General features: G+C 44.9%; 1 protein-coding gene across 3 annotated transcripts in view; it reads left to right on the top strand.

Annotated features, from left to right (window-relative positions):
* The first annotated feature begins 13,675 nt into the window (after positions 1-13,675).
* ABLIM3 (actin binding LIM protein family member 3) overlaps positions 13,676-18,593 on the top strand; it is a 170,843-nt gene continuing 165,925 nt past the window's right edge. For all 3 annotated transcript variants that reach the window (XM_066613416.1, XM_066613414.1, XM_066613415.1), the window contains exon 1: positions 13,676-14,313. In XM_066613416.1, coding sequence (XP_066469513.1) covers positions 14,301-14,313 — 13 coding nt within the window. In that variant the 5' untranslated portion in view covers positions 13,676-14,300. The remainder of the gene's footprint in view (positions 14,314-18,593) is intronic.

Here is an 18,593-nt window from a genome sequence, read left to right as displayed (position 1 = left end):
CTTATTATGGAGCTTTGTAAGCCACTTTGGACATTTGCTTCAGCATGGGAAAGGCAGGATGTAAATTTTTCAAATAGAATAAATAAAATAAAATTGAACTTATCTTCAGTATTGCTGTGGTGCTAGAATACATGGTATCACCTGTCAGCTTTCTGCAAACATTATTACTTATATGTGTTCATGGACAATCATGACAGCACCGTCTGACCATCCACTTCCTCAGAGTGCCGAGCATCCATAGGAAATCATGGCCTGCATGCACAGACCCCAACAATACAGACTCCAACAGGGTGATCTGTCCATCACAGTTTTGCACAGACCATGCAGTCGGAACCCTTGCACATAGGCCAGTATGTACATATGGTATCCAATGTATGAGCACTGGGGACCGAGTAACGCGATCAAAATCCTACCCTCCCCACATATCTCCATAGGGCTTTAGACATTATCCTTTAGAAGTTATTTCAATGTCTAAACTTGTTACTTGTGTCAGCCCTCCAAGATACCACCATCATCACCCTCTCTAGAATCATTCTAAGGGCAGTTTGAGGTATTTTTGCAGCTGATCCAATGCTTTAAATAGCTGAGTATCAACAACAGGTTAAAAATAATAATCATGGGTTAAACAAAAAGAAGACCCTATGCTAGACCATGCATTGTAGCTATGCAAACTTTTGAATCAAAACACTTCCTTTAAGAATCCAAAAATCATGTGTGGTATTTTAAGCTCATCCCTTTGCATTTCTCATTCCCTGCTACCACCACAACAAAGCTCCGCTGAATAATTGCAAAAGTAAAAATTAAAAAGGAGAGTCAAGTCTGAGTATCCTTCCTTGTAGTCAATAGATGGCAGCAGATACTTATGCTAAATATGTTTGAACCCAGTAGAACACTCCTGGAACAGATGCTTACTTTCTTCTGTACTGCAGCATCCTCAGAGATAATAAAAATAATGGCATCTGCATATTGACTGGTTTAATGGAGGTCACAAGCCCATACAAGACTCACTCTGACTTCAGTACATTATAGAACAGGAACTCTGTAAAGAACCGCATAAGGCTTAACATTGCAGGAAATCAGGATCATCACCCTCACCTTGTAGATTAGAATGATTTGTTTGAGGGCCAAGCTTCTCATGCATTTTCACATGTGTGCATACACATGTACATATACAGAAAGTTGCAGTGGCTGTGAAGGCTGTAATTTGCTTCAGAAGACCCGCAGGTGAGAAGAGAGAGGCTTTGCAATACATTCTCCTCTAGTCAAGGTGACTCCCACCCTTCAGCATATGAAGAAACCACACAAGGTGTCCAGTTAAGAGGTCTTTTTTGTATAGTGCAGAGGTAGCAGCAGTGAACATGAGGTGGCTTTGGGGTGCATTTTCGGTTGTACTGCCTGCCTCTAGCAGTTTTTTTTGTTTTGTTTTTTTAAAATAATGTAATCCTTTGCACTTTAGTCCAGTTAAGATCCAATGTAAAAGTTACATGCTTTGGAAAAGGTCTGGGCGAACTCATGCCCGGAAGAAGATCACGTCATCCCATGAGCAAACCCCATGTTTGTTCTCTAGCTCTTGATGTTGGTTCTGTTTTAACAGCTCAGTCCTACCTACCAGTAACTCCCCACATGGCAATTTAGCAGCACCATTGTGGCACCTGCTGCATCATCCAGGGGAGCTTTGGCTTCTGGAGTCTGTTTGGGGGAAGGATACATAATAAACTCTTTTTATGTTTTATCAGTTAAACACAGTCACAGCTTTGTTTTAGTCCTTTAGACCCTTAGCTACATTCTACTGGATAGATTGGGGGGGACGGGGAGATTATTCACTTAACTAGGAAGATCTAAAGAAGGCCTAGCTTTGTTCTCTTGGTGGCAGTGGAGTCTATCTGTTTTAATCCTGGCATAGGCACAGATCCAGGGAAAGGAGGGAAGCACCAACACCAGGGTTCTCCCCGCGCCAATCACCACTGTATATGTCTTAAACGATGCTATTTGATTGATGATCATAGTCTGCTAAGTCCATTGTTAGAATCTATGGAATAAGTGATGCAGATATCTAGAACTACACAGCCATTTTATTTATTTTTGTTTATTTAAAACATTTCTACCCTGCCCTTCAGCCAACAAGGCTCCCTGTGTGGCTTGCATAAAGTCAAGCAATGGGAAATCATTACAGCAGAAAATTGGGGGGGGGGGAGGCTATATACCTTTGTGGCTTCTTTTCCTCACTGGGCAGGTAATGGTTCTCTGACCATTAGGAGGAGAGAGGCTCACAGTCCAAGTTTAAAGAGGTGCTAGTCGGTGGACGTGGTGAAAGTGGTTTCTTTCAGAGTACACATGTTGATGTGTTCACATGCTTCTTCCTTCTTAGTACCAAGGTCTTATCTTAGGCCTGTGAATGCTACTCATTTTATTTATGTGCATTACTTCAAATTAAGATTATATTGCATTATGTTGTTAAGTAATATGCTGTGTTAAGGCCATATCTGCAGGAGCCAGACTTTCTCAATTTCTAAGATATCAGGCTTCATGGAGCTTCTCTTTGTTGAAATTTCTGGGTACTGCTAAATCATTTCAGGTACATGTTGAACTGATTGCTGGTCTCTGATAACCCCATAGACTGGCAAATCATTGCATATGTCTGTGTCCCGTGAGGATAAACCTGAATTTGTTTTGCTTTGTTTTCTATGTGAGAAACTTTCCCAGCTTCTCTAATCCATTATGTTGCCTTCCTGGATCGTATTGTACACTAAAATGCTCCCACTCCTATCAAAGCCACTTTCTCCACTGATGCAGCCAAGCCAACAGAGCGCACTCTGCATCTTATGGTGGGGGAGCAGCCATGAAGGTCTCCTAAGGGTAAAGGAACTTTTGTTCCTTTTTCCTGGGGAAAAACTCTGCTTCTCCTATGAGTCTCAATTCCAAGATGAGGAGGGAGAGGGAAGGAGCACAGGATACCTGAATTTGTCATTACTACTGATAACTGCCCCCTACCACCCCATTCTGCCTCCTGCCCTCTCCCTCTCTGCCCTGACACTATCCCCATTCCTCTCCTACCCTGTTCCACCCACTGCCTGCCTCCACCTCCATGTCATTAGTGCTGACAAATGGTGTCTTCTCCACCAGCCTGCATGCATGGCTGTTGCACCTGCCAGTGAAATGTAACTTCTGCAGGCATTCTCTCCCTTCTACTAGTGGAATGCACATTTCAACACCAGAAAGAGAGGATAAGATGGAGCTGAAAGGCTTCCTTTCAAGTTTTCCTTTAAAAAAGAAAGAATATCCAGCATTCTCTATTCTCTGTATTCCCAGCCCAAGGATGCAGTAACTTCTGATGGTTGAGTGAGCAGTCATCAACAACTGAAAGTCCAGGTCCCCATGTCTGTTCAGAAGATCAGCAATGTCCGAAAGCAATCTTTGAGATTCTTTCCACACACTTGCTTTGCACTTAGTACAAACACATGTATCTTTCACTACCTTGATGGTCATGTTCCCAGATCAATGGATGAAACTTTACAGAATGTGGGACATCATAAAATGTGTTTAGTGAACAAGGGACTTGGTTTCCTGTAGGCACTGCAGTTACTGCAAACTTTCTACTGTAGCCTCATAGTGCATCACAGAATCCTGTTTAAATAGCCAATAGCACAAGCCTATATAGGTTTACTCAAAAGTAAGTCCTGCTTTTCCTACCAGGAAAGTGGGCCTAGGATTGTAACTTCATTCTGTACTCTGGCTTCAGAATTTAGGTCTCTGATATCTCTTCACGTCTTGACTGCACAATCTCAAAGACCTTTAATTTCTAGTGAGATGACACCCCTCAGTGTCGAACTTGGCTGTATCTGCTGCTGTGCCACTTTTCTTTTAAGGGCACACAGACTTATTTATTCATTCATGTATTTCTTTCTGTCCCTGTGGCACACCAAGTTTTAGCTTAGACCAGTAAACACTGATCATTGTATGCATGTGTGCAATGTTGACTGGATCTGCTGACACTTGGTAATCAACTTTGTCAGAAACGCCAGTGAGCAGCCTGTTGAATTATATGCATCTTTGAACCCTATTCACTTGCCACATGATGTGAGAGTGCTAATAGGTACAGAAGGTGGAACACAAAGAAAGAACATATGCAAAAAGGAATTGTGTTATGCATGTACCATATACACAGGCAAGGCTGGCTGAAGCTATTGGGCTGCTTGACAGCCCAATCCTGTCCACACTTTCCTCGGAGTAAGCCCCATTGACTCTAATGGAACTTACTTCTGAGTAGACATGAATAGGATTGGGCTCTAAGGTGGTTCATAGCCCTGCTGCCCCCCTCACCGGGTTCCTTCTTTGCAGACTCTTGAATCAAAACAGGAAATGTGAAGCAAACTGAGATTGCTCTCAGATAGTTCTAAACTTCCTCCTTTGTTTCAAGAGCCACACAGTGGAAAGAGAGATCATGCTTCTTCCCCCACTAATTCTTTTAAAGTGTCCAGTGGAAGAAGGTGAAGGAGCCAAATCACTGTGCTCCAAGCATTAGAATGCCACTGTTTCACTCCAGTAAGGAGACTGGCTCCATCTGCAGTGGTGGGGGGAGGGGCGTAGATGGTGGGTATCAGTTTGCTGCCCCTCTGCTCAGGCCCCTATCCACCATCTGATGCTAATAGGCTCATTCCCATAATAAATGGGCTGGCCCTGTATATGGGGGATGAGAGCTCATGTCTGCAAATAGAGGTTTGCTTTCTCTTTTCTTCATGAAAATCCTCACTGCTAAAACTAACAGCCCAATCCTATGCTAGCCACTGTCAGTGGAACTGGACCCTGCACTATCGCAAACATTCTGTAAAGTACCTGCCAGAGCAGGTAAGCTTTCCATGGTTTAGGCGTGGGGAGGGGGAATTTCAGGCAGGAGAAGGCTGGGAAGAGGGCAGATCAGGAGCTAGCGGAGTAGGCCTCCACTGTATCCTGTCCCCCTTCCCAGGCCTTTGTGCCCAACATAGAGCTGCTCGGATATGTGCCAGCGATTTATCTGACATAGCTCTAAGTAGCCCCATAGTGGTTGCTGGGGCTTTACCTGGGGCCAGGGGACAAATGTCCCCTTATGTCAAGGAGACCTCCAGCAGCCTCTTCACCTGCATTGGATACGGTGGAGCTGGCACCAGCACTGGCACTGCTGGATCACAGCAGTGCAGGGGTTGGTTAGGATTGTGCCATAAGCTGCTTTTAAAAAGAAGCATTTTTTTTTCCACAATGGGGACTGCTTTGATGCTCTGGCTGGGTGCACCAATTTCCTTCAGCAAATGCAAGTCTTTCCTTCAAATCCTGATTACAGATTTTGAGTCAGCTAGCAACACAGAGCCACACAAAGAACCCATGTTGCATTTTATGAAACAGTTAAATATTTTAAAGGTTTAAAGGGCCTGCAGCGTTACTGCATCAAACGATTCATAATGATTGATCTCTATAAATGTAAACGACCACTGTGAGTACAATTTGGAGCAGATAGAACGCTTTGAATGGTTCTCATTTTTATTTAAAGACTAGTATCAGTGATCTGTACATTGGTTGTGTTTTAAGATTTATCTGTCTTGTTTTCAGATTAGATTTTAGCATGGCTATATCTTCAAAGCTTGCTGGGATTTTTTTAAACTTTTTTTTTTTGTGCTGTTTGATATTTTAGTTTATAATAGCCCATAGCTAAAGAGACATTTTGATTGACTGATGGATTAAGGCTGCAAGCTTTAGAGGGACTTACTCCTGAGAAAGGGTGCACAAGATTGGCGTCCCAATCTTAGGGGGCCTTTATGCTATTGAAACAAGTGTTCCGGCAGCATCTTTACAGCTGTTGCAAATGTGACAGCTGATATGGCCCGACTGCCACTGCAGTCAGTGGGTGGCCAGGTTCGCACAACAGCAGACAACAGAAGCCCGCTGGAGCAGGTCAGCCTGCACAGGGGTAAGGAGAGGGTGAAATGGGGCAGGGGGTGTGTGGAATGGGGAGCCTACAGGGGCAGGGCAGATTGGATACAGGAAGGGGACAGGTTCCGCTGCAGTGGTGCCTACTGAATCCTAACCCTCTTCCTAGGCCTGCTCTACCTTCCAGGTCAATGCAGACTTGCAGCAGCTATAGAGGTGACATAGGTCCACATTGATCCATGGCGGTTGCTGGGGCTTACCCCTAGAGCAAAGAAACAAATGTTCCCTTTCCCCAAGGAAGCCTCCAGAGGCCTGAACTGCCCCGTGGGATACAGCAGATGCCACATTGGTGCTGCTGCATTGCCATATGGGGAGTTAGGATTGGGGTGCCTGTCACTATCTATCTCTTCAAGCATTCTGAGGAACAAACTAGATGCACATGTAAATGAGTGCTTTGTACCCTTGATTTTTTTTTTGGTCTTTTTAAACAAATAAATAGTGGGGGGATGTGAAATTGCCCAAAACTATGGAAAGGAGGTCAGCTTTAGCACTTAGCTCCCACTATAGTTCCTAACCCAATTGTGCTCCCAAAAATGCTATTTATAGTAAAGAAGAAGAAAAAAGGTTTTATTGAAAGCCAATAGAGGCTTTTAAAATGCAATTAGTTCATGGTGGGGGAAGGATGGTCAGGCTAGGTACCTTGGCAGAGGCTAAGTGCTAAAGTCTTCCCATCCCTGCATTGTGGTTTTGGGCTATTTTGCATGTTTGCCCCTCTGTGCTGTTTGTGTAAAAAACAAATTCAAGAGTCAATAGTGTTCATTTGCATGTACATAGCTAGACCTTGACTCCAAAGTCTCCTCACCTCCCAGAAGGGTATTTTTTTCCTTTTGATCAGGCAAATTTCTTGTGCCAGGGTGTTGACGTTGTTTATTAGCATCTACCTCTTAAAAACCTGTTTCCATTGGAAACATGTTTACTTTGTTGACATGATAGATGTTCCATGTCAAAGGACCCACAGTTCTCAGCTCTTCTTATTAGTTGAAATGTGAAAGGATTCTGTTAAAATTGATGTTACCCTGGGAACATATTTTATAGACTGTGCAATACAGATTACGTTAAACTACGTAGTTAAACCAAGCCATCAGTGTCTCTTAAAGCTCATGGTTTCCTTTAACTTATACCATGTTGTGTATTGGCTGCCTGCATTCATTTTGCACGCAAAATATTTGAACAGCGACAAAATCTGTGACTCTTATTGGGAGTCTACTTACACACAAAAAATAACTTTTTGTCCATTTTTGCCAGAATTGCCATCGTCACAATTCTTATTTATAAGTCACCAATTTCACGATTTTGCATAGCAGTTCCAGCAATTCATTTCCTGCTAACATTTTAAAGTCACATGTAGGGAAATAGTGAAAAGATGGCCTCACGCACGCATCTTTTAATACAAAAAATACCATCTGAATGTTTGAGACATACATCTGGCAAAATTCCATAGACCTTCTCCAGTTATTTCAGGCCCACATGCCATCATTCCTACACGAGCATTTACTTGCTTGTTCTGGGTGTGTGTGTGGCACCATCAACCTACATGGCCCTTCTGAAGTTGCAGAGAGGAGCATCATGAAATCTGAACAGCCAGAATGGTGACTAATTTGGGTTGTAGAGGTGAGAGGCATCTGGCAAATTCACTGTGCTCATTTTAAGACTAGAAGTTGGGAAATGTAACATCAGAAGAAGCCCTCACATTGTTTAATTAAACAAAGCAGCTACTGTTGTCAGTTACTAACCCCCTATCCCATCAGAAAACCTTTTTTCTATATCAGTCTTCAGTAGTAACTCAGCAGGAAAAAAAGGTTATGATTGTTAATAAGGATATTTATATTCTACTTTTCAACAAAATGTACTTTACAAAGCAGTTTACATCACAAAATAAATCAGTGAATGGTTCCTTGTCCTCAAAAGGCTCACAACCTAAAAACAGATGCAGAAGAGGCAGCAACAGCTGCCACTGGAGAAGATGCCATGCTAGGGTCCCAAGAAGGACAGTTGCTCTCCTCCTACTAAATATAAGAGGGCACCACTTTGGAAGGTGCCTCTTTGCCCAGGTAGTTTACTGAATAACTTACCTGTAAATAACTGAGAGTGCCTTGTTCATTCCCAAGCCAATGCAGATACAAACACCAGGTTTCTTCTTATACATTGTCTCCCATCTATTATTCATTTAAGAGTCACTCACAGGTGAACTTAAGAACAGCTGAATCAGACCAAGGGGTCACCTGGAACAGCAGCAGCCAGATGCCTCTGAAAAGTCTACAAGCAAGGTGTGAGGGCCTTTTACCTTGCAGCAAGTAGTATTGGATTATCCTGCTTGCTTCCCTCCATTGTGAAATAGTAAATTTATTGCTAGAGGTGTTCGTTTTTGTTGATAACAGAAAAACACAAAACACTGCATTTTGGTGTTTATTTTCCAGAAATTAAAATAGATTACTTTTCCAGGTACAAATAATAGCTTTGGCTGCATCTGCTGACATCATATCACCCACCTAGTGCACTATTAAAAAAAATTAAAATTAATAAAAAGGAGAACTTGGAATGAGAACTTGGAATAAAAACAATAACGCCACTTTTTTTTTTTAAATCACGCAATCTGTGAAAAAATAAAACCATTTTCAAATACCTCTATTTATTGCTATTTAAAAAGACCTAACCTCTGTACATCACTGTGCATATAGTGGCTACTTATTCCATGACTGTTACATTATTTAGGTTAGAGACATACAGGACTCTGTCAGACCTTTTGGAAATCCAAGCATGTTATGTCTACTGGATTGCCCCATCCACAGGATACTGTCAAAGCAGTGGCATTGCTAAGGAGGTGCGAGGGGTGTGGGCTGCACTGGGTGACGCACACAGGAGGTGTGTGGCATCACTACTGACCAAAATTTTTAAAACCTTGACACTTTTGAATAATATCATCATGGTATATATCATCCTATGCGTAATTTCATACACAATGCAATTAAACAAACCGCCTTGAAACACCTCTATTCTGTTAAAAGTTATAGCCAAATTTAAAAAAAACCCAGCAGGGGTGGGGCAACGCCCACTGTTTACCCACCCATATCATGGGAGGAGGTACATCATGGGGTGACATGCTAGCCTCCCGCACCCTAGTGACACCTAAAGGTTGGTGAGGCAAGACTGCCCTTTGAAGAAGTCATGCAAATTCTTCCATAGCAAGGACTATTCTTCTACAATCTACACATTCAATGATTCTAACTAGTAATTCTATTTATTTAGCTGGGACAGAAGTTACATTAACTTTCTTAGGTTCATAATTTTTGAAATTCCTATAGAAACGTGATCTCCTTTTTAAAAAAATCAATGTTATCTTGGCTCTTGTCCAGTCTTCTGATATGGAAGGTGACTTTAATTATGTTGCACATTTTTGTTAAGTTAAACCATCTTATATTTGAGATATAAGACTCAATGTGACTTAAGTGGTGGCTGAGGGCCCAATCCTATCCAATTTTCCAGTACCAGTGCAGCTGTGCCAATGGGGAATATGCTACATCCAGTAGTGGGAATGCAGTCATGGAAGCCTTCTCAAGGTATGGGAACATTTGTTCCCTTACCTTGGGACTGCATCGCAACTGCACAGGTGCTGGAAAGTTGGATAGGATTGGGCGCTGATTCATTTATAATTCATTTATTATTCCCAAAATTCCAGCCTTTATCATCTCCATTTTCTTCCTCAGTTATTAACCTCTGCCCAAAAACAACAGTTCAAATATATCACTGTTAGTGATGGCCACATCCAGCTTTTCTTTTGGTGCAGGTACACAATGAGACCATAGGACAAGCATTACATAACAATTATGTGTGATGTTGTATTGGCAGCGTGGGTGTTGCCCAATGTCCTAAATGCTTACTTTACCAGCTGCCAGGTGGTGTTATAGGCTCAGGCCTTGTCACACAAGCAAAAAGTGCCACGGAAGTCCCCAAGGTGTTCAGGCATACTGCTCTGCTTTGCAAAAAGAGCTTCTTGCTGATTTCCAAAAGGAAATATAGTATCAAATTACACATGGGATTGATAGATATGTTACTGGTACTTCCCTGAGCAGTGAGAAGTTCTGGGGCACAAGTTACCTGAGTTCACTTTGGAAGAATTCATTTTTTAAAAATGAAAAGCTGGAAGTGACTTTTTCACTCAATCATTCTGAGCCCAGCAGAGGCGGTGGGCAGATGCATGCAGCCTCTGCTGGTCTCAGAAGAGTCTCCAGAGGCAAGGGGAGCACAGCTCCACTTGCTTTCGGGGGGGATCATTCCCCCATATCCATGGATTCAGGTATCCCATGACTTTGTAAACCTTGTCTCAATGATCTTCGACACTCTTTCTCTTGATACCGAGCTAAACAAATGCATCGGTAAAGCAGCTACCACGTTTTCCAGACTCACAAAAAAAGAGAGTCTGGTCCAACAAGAAGCTGACGGAACATACAAAGATCCAGGTCTACAGAGCTTGCGTCTTGAGTACACTTCTGTACTGAAGCGAGTCATGCACTCTTTGCTCACAACAGGAGAGGAAACTGAACGCTTTCCACATGCGCTGCCTCTGACGCATCACCTGGCAGGACAAAGTTCCAAACAACACAGTCCTGGAATGAACTGGAATCCCTAGCATGTATGCACTGCTGAAACAGAGACGCCTGCGTTGGCTCGGTCATGTCGTGAGAATGGGCGATGGCCGGATCCCAAAAGATCTCCTCTATGGAGAACTTGTGCAGGGAAAGCGCCCTACAGGTAGACCACAGCTGCGATACAAGGACATATGCAAGAGGGATCTAAAGGCCTTAGGAGTGGACCTCAACAGGTGGGAAACCCTGGCCTCTGAGCAGCCCACTTGGAGGCAGGCTGTGCAGCATGACCTCTTCCAGTTTGAAGAGACACCCAACAGACTGAGGCAAAGAGGCAAAGAAGGAAGGCCCATAGCCAGGGAGACACACCAGGGACAGACTACATTTGCTCCCAGTGTGGAAGGGATTGTCACTCCCGAATTGGCCTTTTCAGCCACACTAGACACTGTTCCAGAACCACCATTCAGAGCGCAATACCATAGTCTTCTGAGACTGAAGGATGCCAATGATGAGGTATCTATGGAGGGTTCCAGAATGGGCACGCCTATATTAGACAATTTGCATATTCATATTTACTTAGAAGTAAATCCCATTTTATTTAGTAGGACTTATCCAATGTATATTCTGCTTTTCAACCACATAAGAACCCAAAGTGGTTTGCAAAATATAAAAGAGTGTCCTAATTAATCAAAACATAGCATAAAATATGTATATTAAAAACACCAGTTTAAAACTTAAAAATATAAAAACAACCAGCAACAATTGTCCTGTAATAATAAAGAAAGCATGCAAAATACATTGCAGCAATAAAACACATCTATAAAGATATGCATAAAAATAAAATCCGAAGGCTAGTCTGAAAAGAAATGTTCATAAATCTAAGAGGAGGAAATTCCATAAAGTGGGTCCCATTACAGAGAAGGTCTTATTTCTTGCTATTGCCTTTCCCATCTCTGTAAGTGATTGCGCAGCTAAATTGGCCTTTTCTGCTGACAAAGGAGAGTTGGCCCAATTATATGGAAGAAAACAGTCCAGCATGTTGAATTGGGCCCAGAACACACTGGTAGCAGTGCCAGAGCAGTGGTCCAGACAGAATCAGTGTCCACATCGAACAAATTAGCTCTGCACTAATTGCAATTTCTGAACTGCCTTCAAGGGCAGCCCCACATAGAGCATGTTACAAGAGTCTAACCTTGACGTCACTATGGCATGGATCATTGTGGACAGGTCTGAATGATCCAGGTATGGCAGCAGCTGGAGCACCAATCCCATATTCCCAGATAAATATGCAAAGGATTGTAGCTTTACAGCACAATCCTGTTCGTGTTTTCTCAGAAGTCCCATTATAGTCAGTTGGACTTACCCTCAGGTAAATATGGATAGTATAACAGCCTTCATGTAACATGAATTACATACTTATTCTCAGGCAGGCCTGGGAAAGACAATGGCCTAGGCCAGCATTTCTCAACATTGGTCCCCCGCCATACCACTTTGCCAGGTCCACTTCTTGGAAGTACTACTGGAGGTAACTGGCAATTATGTCATCTCCAGTTTCTTCCAGATTGGAAGGCCAGACACAACACCAGTAGGAGGCTCAGGACTGATGAGAGAGCTTTTTTGAGAGTGTGAAAAACACACACTGGAGCCCTGCCTGTCAAGCCAAGCCTCCCACCACTGCTCGTCGCATGGCATTGCTGGTCTCACTGCTAGGCGGCAGGGGTCTGGGAGTCCTGCACATATCATTGGACATGACTTCAAGTACCACTGATGGTACAAGTACCACTGTTGAAAAATATTGGCCTAGATATTAACTTATACCCCTAGGCAAATTTCCCTGTTTTCTTCCTATTGAGCCTGATGCTTCTCAGCAAAAGACCTTTTGAAAAATGTTTCAAAGGCAGCACCTGAGCCCTCCTGTGGATATCACCTCTCCTGCTGTGGAAGAAATCCCTGAGCTCTGCCTTTCCCCCCCATATGAAAGGTCATTTGAAAGGAATGTGGATTTCTCACTTATCCTATAGGAACAACTCAGAGGTAGCCACGGTAGCTACTAGCTGACAATGGGTTTCTGAAAGGTGAGTTCTGGCCATCCAACAAGGAGATGTAAAGGTCTTCCATGGTCAGTCCTGCTAATATCCCAACACTGAAGAACAATACAAGTGAAAATCTAGTTGGGAGAATTCTTGTGGGTGTTCTTAGGAATGGAAAGGAGGCAGGATATAAACTTATGAAACAAATAAATAATTATTATAACATTGTACAGAATGCTGGGGATCACCCACAGAATGGATGTACAAAGAAAAAGCCCACATTCTCATTAAACGTCTCCCCTCTGTTGGCCCCAGATGGCAAGAAAACACTGTGAAATATGGCACACAATTATGTCTGTCAATTACTTATGTAAGATTTTGTTTGTGCTCTGCAGTCACTGCCTGGGTTGCCTCATCACAGCCTTGTCCAGGACATTGTTCAGACAAGAGAGATCATTGCTGTCCCACCTCTTTTGTTCTGTCCCATGTGATATTATAAGCAGCTCTCTCTGTTATTATATGGTGATCTAAAAAAGCCAACACAACAAAAAATACATTGCTGTTTAAAAAATAATTGCACCTTGAATATATCCAAGAGCAGGTGTTCGACTCTTGCTGTGACTATTTCCTGTCTCCCTGAAATCTCTTTATTCCTCCTGCCATGGAAACGATGGTCTTGGGTGGGACTTGCTGCTGTACCCATTTTACGGATGGGAGTACTGAGTTTCAGAGAACACAAAGTGCGATTTTTAAGCCAGATCAGATCTCCATCCGTTGAATCACAATGGGTACCGGAACAAAGCATTTCTCGTCGACTTTCAGTCGCGCCTTGACCTTAACAAATAATCATAGCAAAAAGAACATCATAATGATGAAAGACCTTCCTCTCTCGCCGGCTTTTGGGGATGCTTTGCCTGCGACGAGCGCGTCGCCTTTCCACCAGCAGGTGGCAGAAGAGGGCATCCCGTTTTCCACCAGCAGTCAAGCCAACCCTGCCCAATGGAGCTATTCCCCCCCCTCCATCCCAGTTCGCAGCCAGCCCAGCCTTCCACGCAAACTCCTCCTGCTGCACCTGAGAAAGAGGCTCCTATTGACAAACTTGGCTGCGAGGAGGGGAGCGCGAGGCGGGGCTCCCAGGCTTGGCATCGAGGTGCTGCCCAGGCTGCGAGGAGGCGGTGAGAAGCCGCTCCTCGGTGCGATCGGCAGCGGGCTGCGTGCAGAGGCTCCCCCGCCCCGCATCCACACCCCCTTGAGCCGCCCGGGGAGAGCCCGAGCGCTGCATGACAGCCAGCAGCGCCGGATTCCAGCCAGCCAGCCAGCCCGGCTCCAGCAACTGAGGAGGGCTGCGCGCCCTGGAGGAGGCTCGGGGGGCGAGCAGGGGTGGGGGCGTGCGCCAGGGCACCTTGCCCGGGCTCCTGGTGGTGGTGCTGCCGCTGCTGCCACCGCCTCGATCTCCTTCTTTCACCCCACCCCTGACCTTATTATCTGCCTGCCCGAGACTGAGCGCCAGGGCAGAAAATAGCCTGGGATCAAGGAGGCACCTGCGGATGAACTAGACGGGGACCCATCGACCCGTCTCTTGTGTGTGTTCCTCCAGGAAAGGGGGGCAGACAAGACCAGCCACACACGCCCAGGAGCAGGGGGGGGGAAGACCCCGAGAAGACGGAGAGAACTGAAAGGACAGTGTTCCCCTCCCTTTGTTGAATGAGAAGCACAGAGTCGGATCAAGATGAGCACCAGCAGTAAGTCCTTCGCCTCTGCCATAGGGAGAGCAGCTTCTCTGGCTCTGGGGAGGAGAGTGGCATCGTGGGGTGGGCAAGATCTGGGCTTCCTTGCGTTGCCTTCCTTGCTTTGGTTCCCCCCCCCCCCCACCGCTTTCTTTCTCTTTTCCATTAAAACTCACATCATAAGCTGGCACCTTTTCTTCCTTTCCCATTTGACAGCTGTTTAGGGTGCATTGTCTGGGCGCAGCCTGGTTTGAAGGCTCGGTGCTGTCACACATGCACCCCTCACTACTCCAGTGTGTAGCGTACCCGCTCTTGTCTTCCACCGGTGACACACTGCCTGTGTGTTTCAGTAGACATCAGCAGGATACCATCACTGGGTGTCCCAGGGCAGAGTTCACACGGGAGGTAGTGGTGGTGGTGGACATGGGAATCGCCTTGGGGGCAATGTGTCTATGTACAGACCTATGTCCCTTCCTGATGGGAGGGATCTATACGGGTTATGGGTGGGTGTCTTAAAAATAAATAAATAAAGGCATCTGCATCTGAATTCCTAAACAAGTAGGAACAGGCTAAGCAATATGCTGCAGAAGATCAGATCAGGTGCTGGAGAGTACCCATTTTGTGGCACTGACTGCCAATAAAGAACATATCAATAGGTAGATTGCAAGCTGCTGCCCACTTCTGTCATGATGTCTCTCTGTTCAGTGCCATTGTTGGGGGTTTATTTTCCACCCACTTCATTGGTAGGACTTTCACCACCAGTGAAGCTGACTCAAGCCCCCTTTGCAATCCACCTGCAGTGCCAATTACAGGTGGACCCATCATTCTTGGTAGGGTTCATGTTTGTGTATGAGCGAGATCCTGGGTTACGTCTCCTGAATATTTGGTGAACTGGAAAAGAGCTCTTGCCTGAGACGCCAGAAAACCACTACCAGACAAAGTATAGAACACTGAGTGAGATGGATCAATGGTTTGACTCAGGGTAATGCAGCTGTATGTGCTCCGTCTTGCATGGAAGCCTGGTTCATGTTGGTCTCCTTGGGATTTGACTTTGAAATTCAAATGCCTTATATATAGAACGGGATTCCCACCAGGAAAGTGGCAGCCAATTAATTCCTGTGTCCTTGTCAGTCTTGGGGTTCCTCTCTCTTTCTTGTTGCCAGTGAATGAGCATCTTGTTGGTCCTGGATTTTCCCAATGCAAGTAGGTGGTGCTGGTGCAATTCCAGCTCCAAGCCAGATTGCCCAAGAAACATTCCTCAGCGCCGGCAACTTTGGTCCAGGGAACAGGTGATTTGTGGTCACTCAGGCTGTGTCATGGACAAGAAAACTTTCCAGGTGTGTCCCACATTGAGCCACACCTGGGGCTTGGGCAGTGGAGAAAATGTTTCAGGCAGGAGGATGCTATTCTAGTACAGCCAGGCAATAGGTGCAAAAACCTTCTTCATCCAGCAGATTCAGGATAACAGACAACACCTGCTCACGTATACCATCCAAAGAGGTACTACAGCCAAGAACTGGTCAATCAATAGTCTTGAGGGTGTTGAATTGTGTTTTCTGCCTGCTCTGGTTTCTGATGTCTGCGGGGAACACAAAAGCAAGAGTGAACAGGATGGGGGGGGGGGGAATTTTCCTCTCAAAGGATCAGACAGAAATACATGACAACTGCTGGGTGGTTTTTTTTTTCTTTTTCTACAGAGCTTAATAACCAGTTTGGAGGCTGATAATTATTGTTTACAGGAATAGTGTGTTTCATAAATGCATTATAGTGCCACTAAGTGCTATCCTCAACACACACGCATTGTATTTACTCACCACCAACCTCAACAGGGTGACTGTCACATTTGCTTTCTGCAACATAGGATGATCCGAGGGCACAGAGAGTGGCACGGCCTTTTGCCTCCAGCTGGCTTTGTGAACCCAAGAAACCTGGGGGTCTTTTCCTACTTTTGCCAGCGCCTGACTGAGTCAGTCTGGAATGGACTCAGATTGGCTGAGCCCGTCTGTCACGCCACGTTTGTGTGCCTTTGTCTTCCCCTCTGTACCGTGGCACCGAGATACTGAATGACACCCTCCTCCCCTTGCCAAGCGCTTTGTGCTTTTTCAATATGTTACAAAGAGTTATTTCTTATTCACATTCATGAAAGTCTCTAGAAAGCCGTCGCCATCCCAGTCTGATTCAGTTCAATCCCAAACCAAAAATATGGAACCCTTGGACAGCCCAGGACAACAGAGGGTGTACATCCACCTCTCTGTTGTTCTGATACACTACATTCATAGCACATAATCATGTATGAATGCACTGCCAGCGCAATGACTGTCCTTATGGTGTGTTGGATATATGTGGAAGGAGGGCTTGTATTGTAAGGCTTCTTTGAGGGGGGATGCAGTTCACTGCCAGATCCCGTGTCAGAGAGGGCAGTTGCAGAGGGTACCTATTGCTTTCCCTGCAAGTGCAGTACTTTAATTTTCACTGTTGGAACAAATGGTAACCATTGACTTGGAAGACCCACATGTGTCTCAAAGATTCCTTTACAACCCATTGGGCAGTGGTTCCCAAACTTTTTCCGCTGGTGGCTCCCTTGACCTACTGGGCCATTGGTCGTGGCTCCCCATTAGGGCTACAACTCTATACAATGTAGCAGGTTTTTCATGAGGATTCTGTGGCTCCTCTGGCTGGTTTCTACAGTGCCCTGAGGAGCCACAACTCACAGTTTGGGAACCACAGCCATTGGGGATCATGCCCTGCTGATAAAAGCATGACTCATAACTCCAGGCTAATGTCATGGGTGTGAATGCTCCAGTTCAGAAGTGCAAGGCCCCAGACCCTCAATACTACCCAGGAAGAGCAGGTGGCTGTAGTTTAGGCAAGGGCTGTTTCTTAGTGGTAAGGCACCTGCTCTGCATGCAGAAAGTCCCAAGTTCAGCTTGCATCATCTCTAGAAAAGGCAAAGAAAAATTCCTACCTGAAACTGAGAAGAGTTACTGTCAGTCTGTGTTATCAGTACTGAGCCAAATGAACCAATAGTGTGATTTTATTTAAGGCAGCTTCCTATGGTACGTCAAGAGTGTAGAGAGGGTGTAGAGCTTAAGGGGGAAGAGCTGTAGCTCAATAGTAGAGCACCTGCTTTGCAGGAATAAGGTTCAATCACTGGCATTGCCAGGAAGAACTGGGAAAATATCCCTGGTGGAAACCTTGAGAGCTGCTGCTGGACAGGGCACTGAGCAACATGGACCAGTGGTCTGATGCAGTAAAAGCTCACTTCATACGTTCTCCATATGAATGCCACCTTTTGAAGGGCTGATATATTCATACAAGTCATTGTCAACTTGCAGTTCCCTCTGTGTCCTAGAGTGAATTATTAAGTCAATGCTGGTACAGCACAAGTCTCTGTGTGTCTACCCAGAGTTAAGTCTGAATGTGTTCAGTTGGGCTTGTGTGCCCGGGAAAGTGTGCATAGGATTGCAGCCTGAGTGCATTCATTATTTTCAAATTGCCCAGCTTAGAAATAAATAATAAACTTTATTTATATCCCGCCCTTCTCCCTGAAGGAACCCAGGGCTGCTAACAACATGTAAAAAAAACAACAGATTTTAAAAAACATTAACACATAGCAGATAAAAACATTTAAAAACACATTAACAGAGGCCATAAAAACAGTAGTCAGATTAAAAGACAGAATAAAAAGAGCAAGTCACAGAGGAATCAAGCCTGTAATAAGCTAAAAGATGTATAAAAATGTTAAGAAGGCCAGAAATCAGAATGCTTGTATAAACAACAGTGTTTTCAGGCCTCGCCGAAAACTCTCAAGAGAGGGAGCCATTCTCAAATCAAGGGGAAGGGAGTTCCATAATGTTGGTGCCACTACCAAGAAGGCCCTATTTCTTGCGGCTGACCCCCGAACCTCCTTGGGTGGCGGCACTTGTAAAAAGGCCTTCTCTGCTGACCTGAGAGGGCGAGCCGGATTGTACGGGAGTAGGCGGTCTCTAAGATATCCTGGCCCAGAGCAGTATAGGGCTTTAAAGGTCAAAACCAGCACCTTGAATTGGGCCTGGAAACAAATGGGCAGCCAATGTAGCCCCCGGAGAAGCGGACTGACAGAGTCAAACCGCCTAGCTCTGGTGACCACACGGGCCGCCGCATTCTGCACTAATTGTAGTTTCCGAACCGTCTTCAGGGGCAGCCCCACATAGAGCGCGTTACAGTAATCTAACCTCGATGTCACCGTGGCATGGATCACCGTGGCCAGGTCTGCACGATCTTTAATTCTTTAGTATTTCATGTCTTCTAATTGG

This window comes from Tiliqua scincoides, chromosome 2 (assembly GCF_035046505.1).
Source record: "Tiliqua scincoides isolate rTilSci1 chromosome 2, rTilSci1.hap2, whole genome shotgun sequence".
NCBI lineage: Eukaryota > Metazoa > Chordata > Lepidosauria > Squamata > Scincidae > Tiliqua > Tiliqua scincoides.
This window is presented reverse-complemented; position numbering and strand designations above follow the sequence as displayed.